Raw genomic sequence first — 15,378 nt, forward strand, 5'->3', positions numbered from 1 at the left:
CAAATGCTTCAGAATGTCCTCCGAATGAATACACACACACACACACACACACACACACACACACACACACACACACACACACAGAAAGAGAGAGAAGAGAGAGAGAGAGAGAGAGAGAGAGAGAGAGAGGCACACATTTGTCTTATGCTCTGAATAAAACTGGCTATCACACAAGACCTTAGTCTGCTGCATTTTTAGGCCATACTCACCCAGGTTCACTGTAGAGTGGTAACACACCTAAATGTTAATGTGATAGGTACAAAGAGGAAGCTTGGGTATCTTGCGTTGGAGACCATACAGTCTGCGAAGAGAAAAAGGTTCAGATAAAGACCTGGTAAAGACCATATAGGCAGCAATGTATCATCGTTTTGGAGTTCTTTGTTTCTCTGTGTTCATTCTTTTGTTGCTTGAGCACACACTGTGGATTTCATATTAGCACAGACAATGAGCATGAACTATGTCCCGGAGTAAAACAGTTTCATCAAGAACTTGTGTTCCTATGAGAAAGAAAGATGCTAAATAATGAATTATAAACATATTTAGCTGAAGTATGACATATGGAAAAGACATAAAATGACAAGATGGCATAACCGCAAAGTTCTGGATTGGTCTCCTGTAAGGAAATGATATTTAAGCTAAATGCTAACTGACAGCAGAAATCGATAAGGAATTGAGAAGAGAGCTGCTTTATTTTCTGGGAGAGCTGTCCCACATAGATAATCAAAGAGAGAAGGTACTGAACCTGAAAGTTTTATAACAGTCCTGGTATAAGAGAAGATAACTTTTGAGTAATTTTGTCTCTCTGGAAGGAATCTAAAGACTTACATTATAGTCAATGTTTAAGAAAATATGGGGAAGAGGCCACTTAGATAAGGCGAGGTAAAAAGCACACAACAGCAGGAAGTAGAAAAGAGAAGAAATGTTGCCCTGGCCTCTTTAAACTATGCTAGCTGGATTTACAGTTGCTTTCTGGTCCAAGCTAGGTATTTTCTGCGTGTACCAAACCACAAACTTCTCCTCACTAAGGAACAGATGGGCCATTGTTTCCCCCCCTTCACTGCCTCAGTACCTTCTCAATCAAATTCAGTTATCAGAATCACATTAACCCTAGTCTTGCAGGTTCTGATCTTCCTTACTCTAAGCAACTCAGGCACCAAGCAGTTTTAGCATCTTGGTTGTGGAGATGGTGCAAGAAAGTGTAGGTAAGATAGACAGGTGACCTAATTTCAGAAAAGGGGGCAGGGAAGAGGGGGTCTAGTTCTTTCTCTCTTGCCGATTACAGGAGGGCTGTGTCAACAGTACAATCAGCACAAGTCATATTTCATTTCAACTATGAAGATGTTCCCTTAGGATTTTGTATAATTTGGTGATGAAAAGAAATTCCAGCAGAGATCCTGAATGTTGATTGTCTCTCTCAGAGTCTACTCCTGGGAATTCTGCAGGACATATCAGTCAGGAACTTGGTTGACCTTCTTCTTTTTGTTTTTTGTTTGTTTGTTTGTTTTGTTTTGTTTTGTTTTGTTTTTTTAAAGTGGTGAAAATGTATGACCATTCTCTATTTTCTTAAAAGGGAATGCAGTTAGAAACCAAGCTCCCTGAGATCCAGCCTTGTGTGGAGATTCGCCAAGATCTCTCAAAGCCCTTTCTCTCCCTTTTTCTTTGACTACTTAAAATAAGTAGATCTTTCTAATGGATTTTATTATTTCCCATTGGCTTGCTGACAATGGAGCTTTGCACACACTCTACCACTGAGCCATATCACCAGCATTACCTACCGATCATGGAAATGATTAGAGGTCTCATTATCCCTAGTTAACATGTACAGAAATTAGCTCTAGAAGGTCAGTCAGTCAGTTTATCACCTTTTCTTCTTGATTTTACGATGCATGTAAATTATTACATCCTCAACAGAGTCATACATTACTCCAAGGTTTAGGGAATTTGGAGAAAAATATTGGTTGAATTTGCCTTAGCACAGCAAATACAGTTTCTGTTCTAGAACTGTCTCAATAGAGATTCAAATATGCCCTTGTTTAGAGCAGTAAGTATTCTGTGTATATTTTATTCAGTTTATATTACATAGTGAGTAATTTGAATTTGCTCAGATGTGTTGGTTTAGGTAGTCACAAAATAGATTGGGTCTTCCAAAAATTCTACTGTACTTATCTACATAACAGTATTTTCCTCTGTAAATGAATATGAAATTTATGGAATGCTTCCTATGAAAGGAACTATAAAATGTATAGAGTTATAGTTCTATATAAAAGAATTATATGCACATGTAATTTTAGTTAGAATAAACCCTTCCTGTTGTAGTCTTCGTCTGCAGAACAGAGAAGATAAATGTAAAAAGACAAATAGTTCAGCCCTCTAAGCTGAGGAGTGTAACACTTGCCCTGCTTCCTTCAAATGTCCAGGGCAGGGCTGGCTTAGAGATGCTTTAAGTTTCTGTCTTTAACTGGAGAACAAGAAGGGTTTGCATAAGGGCTTAAATAAGAAGTCAAGATCTGTGGGACTGTGATAGGCAGCCTATTTTAGTTGAATGGGGCTTGCTCTGGTGACCCAATAGAGAAATCTACAAGGGATGAAAAGGTGAGCCATATTCCCAGAATCAGGAGCCTGTCCATAATTCTGTTACTATCAGTCGTGCAGACAATGTCCCAAGCTTCTGGCATTCTGGTTAGACTCCACCCCCACAGCCACCTGACTATAGCTCACTATAAGAGGGGCTGCTTGGCCCCTCCTCGCTCTTTAGCCCTCAGGTTTCTTACTCTCTAGCCTCCTCCTCCTCTCTCTCTCTCTCTCTCCCTTCCCCCATCTCTCCACATGGCCATGGCTGGTTTCTCTCTCTTTCTACCTTCTTTCCTTTCTCCCTGCCTTTCTACAATAAAGCTCTAAAACCATAAACTGTCTCTGATCATGAAGGCCTGCCATGCTTGAACTGCCATGCTTAGGCTTTCTCCTAAGGAGCCGAGTCTAACCTCCCACCAGAAGGCCATCCTGTGCTCCAGCCACAGACCTGACCAAGGACTCTCGCCCGAGTGGGAACCATCCAGTGCCCTCTCCCCCAGCCCTCTCCTCCTTTCATCCCTGGGGCCAAGTGCCACCCCGGGCCCCTATTCTGTTCTCTGTTCCTTTGCTGTATCCAGCCTGGGATGTCGGAGGCCGAGAATCTGGTACCTGGGGCTGCCCCTTGTCTACCACCCGCTGTGTGGGGTTAGTGGCTTCCTACAGCAGACACCCACCGGGGGCCGTGTGGAAAGCGTGAACAGTCCTCCTCCGACCACCCGCCCAGAGCACTGGATCTCTGGCGGGACACGGGTTCTCTCCCACTCCCCTCTTTCCCCCACATCCACAGCCCTGCAAAGATCAGGCTTTGCAGACACCACTGTTGCTTTTTGCCGCTTGCTGAAGCAATGATCAACCCCACCGCGTTCTTCCTTGGGCCACGTCTCCTTTGAGCTGTTTGCAGACAAAGTTCCAAAGACAGCAGAAAACTTTCATGCTCTGAGCACTGAAGAGAAAGGATTTGGCTATAAGGGTTCCTCCTTTCACAGAATTGTCCCAGGATTCATGTGCCAGGGTGGTGACTTCACACGCCGTAATGGCACTGATGGCAGGTCCATCTACGGAGAGAAATCTGAGGATGACAATTTCATCCTGAAGCATACAGGTCCTGGCATCTTGTCCATGGCAAATGCTGGACCAAACACAAATGGGTCCCAGTTTTTTATCTGCACTGCCAAGACTGAATGGCTCGATGGCAAGCATTTGGTCTTTGGAAAGGTGAAAGAAGGCAATGAACATTGTCGAAGCCATGGAGCGTTTTGGGTCCAAGAATGGCAAGACCAGCAAGAAGATCACCATTTGTGACTGTGGACAAGTCTAATTTCTTTTGACTTTCGGGCATTTTACCCATCAAACCATTCTTTCTGTAGCTCATAAGAACACCCCTACCCCATCTGCTCTCAATGTCCTGTAATCTCTGCTCTCACTGAAGTTCTTTGGGTTCCATATTTTCCTCATTCCCCTTCAAGTCTAGCTGGATTGCAAAGTTAAGCTTATGATTATGAATAAAAACTAAATAAGAAAAAAAAGTCAAGATCAGATTTAGAATTTAAAACAACTATACAGAGGTACCATTAACTAAATTCAATTTATATGTTCTTAAGATGTATACAAAATAAAGTTTGATATATTCGTGAAATTTTTGTTTTAACCAAGAAAAGAAAAAAAAAATAAAAAGGATTTTTTTGCAAAAACACATATCCACCAAGTAGCTTATCTAAAATATACAAAGAATATGTATATAGCACAGCAGAAAGGGAAAAAAAAACCCCAACTTTAAAGTAGGAAAATATTTACATAGTCACTGCATGAACGGTATTCAAAACCCAGAAAATCACATTAAAAAAATGTTCAGTGTCCTTAGTAGTGAGGGGAATGCAAATTTGTGTTTGAAAGGTTGCTGGTTTCCAAGAGATCCTTTGAGAACAGTGTGGTAGCTGCTGCTAAAGAATCAGGCAAAGCCAGAAGTTGCTCACATTTAGGAGGCTTGTGTGCTGGGGGTTGGGAGGATGACTGCTAAATACTGGGGAAGCAAAATGAGCTAAGTCTTTACAGCAACTGTCATTTGTGAGAGTAAACCATTAGAAACGGACGGCAGGTTTGTGGTAGATTCCACAAGGTGGTGGAACTAGTCGCATATGTAGTTCAGACTTGAAGGCACACACGTATGGGGACAGTTCTGGTGTTTACGATAAACAGGTATGCTGCCATCCAGCTAGCACAGCACTAGGCTAAAGCGTACTGAGCCCTTGTCTTCCGTGGGAGCTGCAGAGTGGGATGCATGCGTTGTGAGCTGAGGCTCAAGCTGCGCTGGCAGAAGAGCAGGGGTTGCCTTGTCAGACTCCAGGGTCTCTTTCTCTCTGAGCCTGGGAAAGTGCCACTTTATTGGATCTATAAAGCCGGGGGGGGGGGGGGGGGAGGAATCTCAAGGTGAAGAGGAAGTTCACAGACCCCTCTAACGCCTCTATTAGAACCTTCCAGCTATTCTCTCATACTTGTACACTGAGCTGGCACACAGTATAGGCAAGTTCTATTCGCATCACCCCTCTAGTTCCTGTCTCCCTGGTTATGCAAGCCTCATATTTAGGTAGATGTGACCTTAGGAAACCAAAATATCCTTTAAGATCTTACTAACTGGTTGCCTGTTCAGCTTTTCCACATTGATCCTGTAGCCCCCTCGAGGAGGTGAAGGAAAAAAATCTCCTCTTTGTTTCTCTAACTCATTAATGAATTTTAAGGGCACTCTGTAAGGTTCCTTTCCCATTCTGGTCTGGTTCGTACATTCTGAGAAACACACTGTGTTTGTGTTGAGAGTTGGCTCCCTAGCTACACTGTCTGTCACATTGATGCTCTGAGTAGGGACAGGGTTCATCTAGGAAATATATTTTCACTCACACTCTGTATCTTTTCCTAGTTTGGCATATTCTAGTCTGCATTTGGCTCTCTGTTTAAATATAAAAGAAAACTAAAACACACCCTTCAGACGCCTATGTCTGAAAAATCTGGCATTTCCGTGGGTTTTTCTTTAAGGAGGCCTTCATTTGTAACCAACACCATGCTCTCCTTAAGGAAATCAATCTCAATGCCCTATTATCCTTCCCTTTTCTTTCCTCCCAGTTTGAGGCTGCAGTTGCCTTTTTTTTTCTTATCCCCTGCTGAACCTGAAAAACCCTCTCTTTTCTACAGTTTTCTGTTCCCAGGCCCCGCTGACTTCCTTTAGAGCATGGGGGGGGGGGGGATCAGGATTGTGATGTGTGAACTGGGAGGATCTTGACCTACTCCGCTAACCCAGTGGCCTGAGCAAATCACAAGGAGGATTGGAGCCATCTGCCCAGCCCCTCCCCCACGGCAGCCTGCTGGAAAGAGACAAGTTAGTCATTCAAATGATTGGCTTTTTGCCCGCTTCTTCTCTAAATAAGAAGGCAGCAGCTTCTGCTGAGGTGCAAAGGGTTTTTGTGAATTACGGTGGTGGGTAAGACCCGAGTTCCTCCAGTTCCTGCCTATTTTCAGCTGACTAGGCGGTTAAGGATGGTAGATGCTTTCTGCGCAACCTGGAAGCTGACAGACAGTCAGAATTTTGATGAGTACATGAAAGCTCTGGGTAGGTAAAAATAAGACGTACTGTTTTCTTCTTAACTCTGTATTTTGATCCTTAGAAACCCCCGATTTTACTTACCAGGTTTCTGAAAGACAGGCTGAGCACATTGTGTCAATTATACTAAGACTGTGCATAGCCCACTCAAATAATTCTTACTGTGGTATTTTCCTGCCTTCTTGCGAAGAATCAAATAAAGGGACCATTTGATATCCTGTGGATAATGTGAAGCTTCTGTAACTTTTGGAGAAGGGAGTGAGAAGGTCCTTATTTGTGCTTACCTTGTCCATGGCTAGTGGAGTAACCATTAATCAGGTTTGGACGAAATCTACACTTTAGAATCCAATTCTGGATTCTTAGAGTGACAAGCAGATTTCTGAACTATTTTGGAAGTTGCTGTTAACTGCGCTGGCTCCCTTTGCTGTTTCAGGCGTGGGCTTTGCCACTAGGCAAGTGGGAAACGTGACCAAACCAACTGTGATTATCAGTCAGGAAGGTGGCAAAGTGGTGATCCGGACACAATGCACATTCAAGAACACAGAGATCAATTTCCAGCTGGGAGAAGAGTTTGAAGAAACCAGCATAGATGACAGAAACTGTAAGGTAAGAGGCAGCTTTATCCGGTGAGGATGGGACAGAGGATTCCCAATCTCTCCACAGACATGGAGAAGGGGAACAAGCTTTCAGAATCCCCCTTCAGGAAGAAGGAGCCAGAGCTAACATTCTAGGGTTTACTGGTTGTATCCCAGACACTGAGTAATTTCCAGAGCCAAACTTGCAGGCTATTTATCCTTTTTCACATTTTATAGCAACTTTTACCCAGAGAGTATTGAACCATGTTTATTTGAAAGAAAGACCACACCTTGTTCCTTCTCTCTGATCATCTCAGCTTGACCAATTAGTCCGTCGCACAGCAAAGCTTTGCTTAAGCAAGAAGAGTGACTAGTTCTGTATTTTTATTTCTGATCTATGCTGGTTTTTTGCAACTGGCTGTATACATGGCAGCTGAATCATAAATGGCCACATTTTAGAAAACAGAGATTCTTGAAAGTAACAGAGGATGAAGTGCTGCTGGAATAATTATGAGTGATGTACTCAGTTATGGCCCTCTCTGATAATGCTGTCGTTTGACTTCTGTGAAAAGTGGACTTCTGCCTGTTAACCCCCTTTGATTGGTTGTTGCTCTCAGTCTGTGGTTCGGTTGGATGGAGACAAGCTCATTCATGTGCAGAAGTGGGATGGCAAAGAAACAAATTGTACCAGAGAAATTAAGGATGGCAAGATGGTCGTGGTAAGTCCTAAGGAGTCTGCCTTTTCTGTCCCTGCTTCCCTTCTAAGCATCATTCTTTTGCACTCCCCTCTGGACTCTTCTTCCTTAGCCCCCACTTTTGCTCTCCCCCAACCCCTTATTTTCATCTCAGTTTCTCCTGCCGTTCAAAGTCCCTTAATATGTAAAACAGGAGGAAGGAAAAACTCAGAACTAGTTGTTGCCTCAGGTTGGCACCTGTAGAGTTTTAAAATTATACATCAATTTACCCCAAAAGTGTGTGTCAAGAACCGTGGTCATGGGATTGCTGTGAATGTCCAGCCTTCAACTGGAACTTAAATGTAAGCTACTCATTAGGAAAATATTTGAAGATAACTCATAGGAAAACATAAAGTAACGAAATATCAGAGTAGTTACCTATTAGAGACTGTAATTAAGGCATTTTAAACATTTTAAATTTTAGTTTATAAGAGCTCAGTGCAAATAATTTTAACAAAAGGTGAAGCTTTAATTTTTACTAGATCTGTTTGATGTTACTCCCTTACAGTTGTTTTCATATTTAATGAATCAGCTAAGTTTTCAAGATATGTCCAGTGACAGCTAGGCATATAAATATCCTAAGATAGAAAATAATTTTATAAATAATTTCCCTCATGATAGAAGTTAGGCCTTGATCTAGACCTGTAGAGACAATTTTAAAAATAGAAATATTTAGATGATAGTGATATGGGTAAGTTTGATTATTACTCTTGAGGATGTCTGGGGTTCCCTTACAAACTCCTGCTAAGATTTTCTAGCTGCCTTTCTAGTGCCTTTCTGGCTGCTGGTACAGAATAGATTGCTCACTTCTTTACTATCACAGTCAGAACTATTCTGTACTTAAATACACTTCTTCTCACATGTAGAATGTTGGAGAGCAGGGAGCAGAGATTTTTCTTGAATAATCAACAAAGAAAAGAGTTCATTTCTAACAATTATCCTAAAGTTATCTTTTTATGAGTAGCCTTGATTCCTTTCTTGTTTATACAAAGCTAGAGCAAGCTCATCTTTAGAAATCCTGACTGTGGTCAGGCAAGACTGAGTTCTGCAAGAACTCAGATTACAGAAAGGCATACTGAATTCTGAGGGTTTACCAATGCTTGGAACGTCTTGGGTATAAACCTTAATACTTTTTTTTTGTAGTAATTCTTCACTTTCAGAGTAAGAGCATCAAAATTCAGTGCCCCTGCCACCTAAGCATCTAGATTATGTTCACATGAGCTAAACATGACAGTCAAAGTAGAGAGAACACCGTACTGGCATGTCCTTGCTGAGCTTAAAATAAGTCACTCCTGATACCATGAGCTCAAAGGCTTGTATTTTCTAAAGAAACCCATCAGGATTGTGGATAGAAAACTGTTATGAAAATCTATGAAAAATCGAAATCCCTTTCAAAGCAGACAATTGAGGCCACAGTGACATGATGCGTTTTTCTTGGATCCAATTTCTTCTGGTTCCCTTAGCAATTTTACAGGAAAGGAATTTTTAAACCATAGTTTCCAATTCAGTTTCTACTTCCTTTTCATCTTCATAAATTTGAATAAGATGAGCATGCTTTTCACTTATTAAACATGAGCATCTTTTTGTTTGGTTAGGAAACAATGAATATATGCAACATTTAATGCTTGCCTATGTCCTCATTCTTTGGTCTAATATTTAAGTCATATAAATGACAATGTTTAAAATTTCAGCAGTGAATGGTCTTAGGTAAAACGATTCAATTATCTTTGGACTATTTCAGACTCTTACCTTTGGGGATATCGTTGCTGTTCGCTGTTATGAAAAGGCATAGAAGAGATGACAGGACTTTTGACAACTTGGTTTCCTGGAGTCCCAGAGTTAGCCAGCTAATGAAGCACTGGTCACTAATTATAAGTTTGTCTTCGGTGTGGAGGTAGAAAATTATAATTCTAAGATGTGTTACTCCAAGCAATTCATGGGATTTTGATATGCAAATTTACTGTTTTCCATTTTTTTTAAATAATTTTACAATACTTTTTATAGAAATGGGAATATACTTATGACTTTCTTTGGAATGCAAACCAAATTGAAATAAAAAATACACACACATATGATAGCTGGTTGTCATTTTTAATACCGTCAATCTATCTTGAATTTTCCATACAGTAGCCTTTCTTATAGCATAAAGTAAGGCTGGAAAAAAGTCTTGTATCTTGTATAAGATACTCATTCATAAGATAGCTTGATGACCCAGAAAAATATGGAGATGCCACATATTTGAGACTATGATGAAGAACCTGGAATTAGTAAGTTCATCTGGTCAGGACCTAAGGAAGTTGGTTATAGTAAGACTACAAAAATGATCTTTTGCTATTAAAAACAGTATAAAGGAAAAAAAAACAGGCTTCAACATGTGACCACAGGTAAATATAATCAAGTGCCATGGAATCACAGTGCCATTTATCAAAGTTTTATAGCAAAGACAATTTGAGAAAAGAAGTCAATTTTATCCTCCACTCTTAGCACGAGTCTCCAAACACTGCACTACACTGAACTTTACAAAGTCAAGAATGGTACAATGAAGCCTATACAGAGAATCCATGAAAATGTTCCAATTCCACTTTTTTCAGGGGGTAGGAAGAACAGGTAATTAGAACAGAGCTGACAAAACTAAAACAAATATATTTATGTAGCTGGTTTGTATCTTCTATGTACGTACACACACACACACACACATACACGACTGAAATTTCTAACTTGTAAAATACTCTCGAGTCATTTTCTCAGCCTCTAATCTAAAGCAAGGCAGGGGATGCTATTATTTATCTACTGATGGAGTAAACCAAGGATCAAAGTAGTATGGCTACGTTCTTGTGACTGGGAAATAATACTGAGAATGGCAAACTTCAGGGTTTCTCTTAACGTTCTCTTGGAAATCTGCATTTCAGCTCAGTTTTCTTCTTCTAAAAGAAAACTGCAACCTTGTAATTTCATTAAGTTTTTATATGGGAATTCAAGGTAAAAATATAAAATGTAAGGAAATCTCCTTTAATTTATATAGTTCACTACAACAATACCATTACCTGATTGTTATAGGACATGTTTAATATTCCTTACCCATAGTACTTGGGACAAAAAGTGTATTAGATTTTAGGATATGCATGTACATAACAAGATATCTTAGAAATATGATCCAAACATAAAACTGCTTTATGTTTCACAAGTATCTTTGTCCCATACTTGAGGGTAATTTTGTAAAATAACTCAATGCACTTGCACTAGAATCTGCCATATTGAGGTCAGAGCAGGAATTTCCCCTTGGTGCTGTCATGACAGTTTAGGATATTGGAGCATTTTGAATTTTGATTTCTATACTAGAGATAGATACTCAATGTGCACTTTTAAATGTTTTAGAATTGTGTGTGTGTGTGTGTGTGTGTGTGTGTGTGTGTGTGTACATATTTTCATGTGAATGTCTGAGGAGGTCAGAAGAAGGTGTCAGGTTATCTGCAGCTGGAGTTATAGGTGATTTGAAGAACCAGAGTTGGTTGTGTGGAGAACCAAATTCTGGTACTCTGGAGGAGAATAAGTGTTCCTCGGCACTGAGCTGCCTCTCTAGCCACTCCCATGAATTTTAATATATAACAAAGAAATACAAAATTAGACATGTGGATGTACAATTCTTAGTGTCAAAGTAAATTACCTAGATAAGGTTTCTGGGCCTAGAAGGTCTACTTTCTTTAAAAATACAACGCAGAGAGTTGATAATGTGTTCATTCCGTGTCTCTAACAGTCACCATCTCTCCTGCTGGCAAGAGTTCCTGATTCTTGCTTTGAAAGCATTGACTCTAGCCTGCTGCTTTAAGGGTGCATTGTGAGTAGGTGAAAACACAGCCTTAATTTCCAAAACATTAAAGAAAGGAAAGGTGTGGGAGTGGGGGTAGGAAATAACACCACAGTGGTATAAGAGATCAAAAGCTGCACTGGCAGGTCTCATGTGTATTTATAGAAACATTAATAGATATTTCTACTTCTTAAATTTTAAAGGTAGTTGGATCTCATTTTTCTTCAAACCTGTCTTAGTTAGGGTTTTACTGCTGTGAACAGATAGCATGACCAAGGCAACTCTTAGAAGGACAACATTTAATTAGGGCTGGCTTACAGGTTCAGGGGTTTAGTCCATTATCATCAAGGTGGGAACATGGTAGCATCCAGACAGGCATGGTGCAAGAGGAATTGAGAATTCTACACCTCCATCTGAAGGCAGCTAGGAGAAGACTGGCTTCCAGGCAGCTAGGATGAAGGTCTTAAACACACACCCACAGTGACACACCTACTCCAACAAGGCCACACTTTCTAATAGTGCCTCTCCCTGAGCCAAGCATATACAAACCATCACAAAACCAAATTCTTTTTTTTTTTTTTGAATTTACTAAATTTTTTAAATTAGGTATTTTCTTCATTTACATCTCAAATGCTATCCCAAAAGTCCCCCATATCCCCCCACCCCCCTACCCAACCACTCCCACTTCTTGGCCCTGGTGTTCCCCTGTACTGAGGCATATAAAGTTTGCAAGACCAAGGGACCTCTCTTCCCAACGATGGCTGGCTAGGCCATCTTCTGATACATATGCAGCTAGAGACACGAGCTCTGGGGGTACTGGTTAGTTCATATTGTTGTTCCACCTATAGGGTTGCAGACCCCTTCAGCTCCTTGGGTACTTTCTCTAGCTCCTACACTGGAGGCCCTGTGTTCCATCCAATAGCTGACTGTAAGCATCCACTTCTGTGTTTGCCAGGCACTGGCTTGGCCTCACAACAGACAGCTATATCAGGGTCCCTTCAGCAAAATCTTGCGGGCATATGCAATAGTGTCTGCGTTTGGTGGCTGATTATGGGATGGACCCCCAGGTGGGGCAGTCTCTGGATGGTTCATCCTTTCATCCTAGCTTCAAACTTTGTCTCTGTAACTCCTTCCATGGGTGTTTTGTTCTCAATTCTAAGAAGGGGCAAAGTGACCACACTTTGGTCTTCGTTTATCTTGAGTTTCATGTGACAAAACCAAATTCTATTTCACTTAATAGTCTGTAGATATAACAACTATCAGCTCACTCCCTTGTCACATTGTTAAAGGAAAGGGGATATTTCCCAAGACCAAGGACAAATTGACCAAGAGATTGAGGAAACAACACTTTTGAAATTCAAAGTTCTCAAATTTGTAAACTAACCTAAAAGTTTTTGTATAAAATCCACTCATAGACCACTGTACTGGTTAGCATTAACTGACAACTTAGCATTGTTTAGGTTCCCTTGAGAAGAAGAGCCTAATTGAGAGATTGCCCAAATCAGATTGGCCAATGTTAATGTATATGGGGTCTTTGTTGTTAAGTGATAAAGGAAGATGCAGCCCACTATGGGTGACTCCATTCCCTGGGCCTGTGGACTTGAGCTCTATAAGAAAGCTCACTAAGAGTAAGTGTATGCAAGAGCCAGAATCACTCTTTATGTTTCTGCATCAAGCTCCATCTTGAGTTCTTGACCTGACTTCTCTTAATGATGGACTATAATCTAGAAAAGAAAACTTTACCTTCTATAGTGGTTTTAATATTAATAGCCCCCATAAATTCATAATGCTTATAAAGTGGCACTATTTGGAAGGATTAGAAGGTGTGGTCTTGTTGGATGAAGTGTGTCATTGTGGGTGGGCTTTGAGGTTTCAGAAGCCCAAGCCAGATCCAGCTGCTCTCTCTGTTCATGTTGCCCGCAGATACAGATGTAGAATTCTCAGCTACTTCTTTGGTAGCATTTCTACATGCACACTTGATGAGAATGGACTAAATTTCTGAAACTATAAGCAAACACCAGTGAAATGTTTTCTGTTATATGTGTTGCCATTGCCTCGATGTCTCTTCACAACAATAAAACTAGTTTCATGGTTCATTACAACAGAGATGAACCACTGACAGTCATCAAAATTTATTTACTTATTTATTTATTTATTTTTGGGGCTTTTATCTCACATTTTCCCTGGTTCAGATAAAGACAAATGCATGGGGGCTGAAGACCTACAGGAGTAGGCTTACACTGCAGGTATATCAGCGTGTGGAACACTGAAGCCTTGAGCTTCTTCTTAGTGAGTAGAAAGGAGGCTGTGGCTTCCATTGCTCACTTAAAACATTATCAGTTTATGTTCTCAAGCATTTTAAAGGTTTCACAATGTGTGTGCTTCATATTTTGTCTTAACTGAAGTTATTTCACAACCAATTTACTTCCTATAACATGTCTTAGAAGTTGAAAAATAATGTTTGACAAGGCAAGACACTGCAGATGTTCCTCTATCTTGTATTCTTACTGAGGCCATTTCAGGCTTAACTAGAATTTGATCTCTTTAATGGAGAATCCACTGGGAATTTACCCGACTCTATTGTAGGACCAAAGGCCAAGATGCTGCAGCTAACTTATCGCTTCTGCTAAACAGCTTGCTTGTGCAAACCTACCTCTGCCAATGCAAAGTGAGATACCAGGATATGGTTTTTCTCTTTAAAAGACTTGCTCTGAATAAGCTTACATCCCGAACACTTGAACATAGTTCCAGCCAGCTGGCTTGCAATCGGCTCTCAACTGTGTCTGAATGATCATCTCTGGTTGGATCACAGTTATAATGAGCAAAACTGGTATTCTGATCATTAGTTCACTTTCTTTTAAAATGTTCAAGCTCTTGCTATCTTGCTGATCCATTTCTGCATTTCAAGCTCACCACCATTTCCCGGCTTTACTTTCCCTGTACTCTTTAGACTGTAGACTGAGAAATTGCAGAAGTGACCATGTCTGTTGCAGGGAAGCATGCATGGTTCTTGAACTGCTCTGAATCACCCCAATGATGTAGCAAAACTTGGAGGAGTCTACCAGGATCTGAAAGGAAACTTAGTGTCCATTAAAAAAAATTTATTCACAAGATATAATGTCTAAATCATGCAGATATAAAACAAAGTTTTTTTCCTCTGATGGAAAATAAATATATTTGTAAAATATAATGGTAAAAGTACCTAAAGAAAATACAAAAATAATGTATCCTAAGCCAAATATGTGTGATCCTAGGCTAAGAACACAGATCCTGGTTTCTCTAAATGACTGTTTCAACATGGAATAGGTTACAGAAACTTACAGTTATAGAACAAAGAAAATAATAAATCAATACACTTACCAGATATGTTCCTATTACAAAGAATGTAAATCTAAGTAGGTAAACTATAAAGTTTCAATGTAGTATTCTTAATTCTATAGTTGGAGGATATTGAAAAACCATTTAAGCTTAGTGACAGAGATACTCTTTTAATCATGAAAATGGTATGCTAGATACACAAATTAAGGCATTTGAGTATTAAAGAGGCCATGGTATCCCAAGACAATGTGGGTGTCCACCTAAAACACCCATCTTCCCATAATAAGTACCTTGAACTCAGCTAAAGCATAGTATTTTGTCAGGACCTTTTAACACAGCACGGCTTCCTCAAGACGCCACAGCTCACATCTTTTATGAGGTCAGCATCTCTCAAAGGTTTGCTCTTCTCCAAAGACACCCTACGTTTTATAAATTAAAGTTGTTGGCTATATTATAAAGAGAGCGCATTCTCATAAATTCCTAGAGAGAGAACAAAGAATACATATTACACACAGTCTGTGGGTTTTGGTGTCTTTGCCAATACTTATAAAACTTTTGGAATAGAAAAATCAACAGTCTCTATTTGTATTTACCAGGTAGGTTGCATGAGGACGTGCTTAACTCAGTTGTGGAAAGGAAAACGTTCAGCCTGGTGAACCTGGGACATAGTTTGCCGACTCCACCTATCTATCACCTTGGAGTACTATGAAGCCACACATGGCCAGCCCAGCTAATCTGTTCATTTATCAGCGGTGGCCTGAGGCTTGGGAGTTTACATTTCTGTCA

The 15,378-nt window shown here is 40.3% G+C and overlaps 1 protein-coding gene and 1 pseudogene across 1 annotated transcript; both read left to right on the forward strand.

Moving 5' to 3' along the window:
• On the forward strand, positions 3,374-4,091 carry Gm5777 (predicted gene 5777; annotated as a pseudogene).
• Fabp7 (fatty acid binding protein 7, brain) lies at positions 6,011-9,538 on the forward strand. Its single transcript, NM_021272.3, has 4 exons — positions 6,011-6,169; positions 6,594-6,766; positions 7,353-7,454; positions 9,211-9,538. The coding sequence occupies exons 1-4, from the start codon at positions 6,097-6,099 to the stop codon at positions 9,259-9,261; spliced, it is 399 nt and encodes a 132-aa protein (NP_067247.1). The 5' UTR covers positions 6,011-6,096; the 3' UTR covers positions 9,262-9,538.
• The last annotated feature ends 5,840 nt before the right edge of the window (positions 9,539-15,378 follow it).

The sequence above is a fragment of the Mus musculus genome, chromosome 10 (assembly GCF_000001635.26).
Source record: "Mus musculus strain C57BL/6J chromosome 10, GRCm38.p6 C57BL/6J".
NCBI classification, from domain to species: Eukaryota; Metazoa; Chordata; class Mammalia; order Rodentia; family Muridae; genus Mus; species Mus musculus.

Coding starts and splice junctions, on each gene's coding strand:
- Fabp7 (NM_021272.3), top strand. CDS start 6,097: ATGGTAGATGCTTTCTGCGCAACCTGGAAGCTGACAGACAGTCAGAAT. Junction 6,170..6,593: donor TGAGTACATGAAAGCTCTGG/GTAGGTAAAAAT, acceptor TTGCTGTTTCAG/GCGTGGGCTTTGCCACTAGG. Junction 7,455..9,210: donor AGGATGGCAAGATGGTCGTG/GTAAGTCCTAAG, acceptor GGACTATTTCAG/ACTCTTACCTTTGGGGATAT.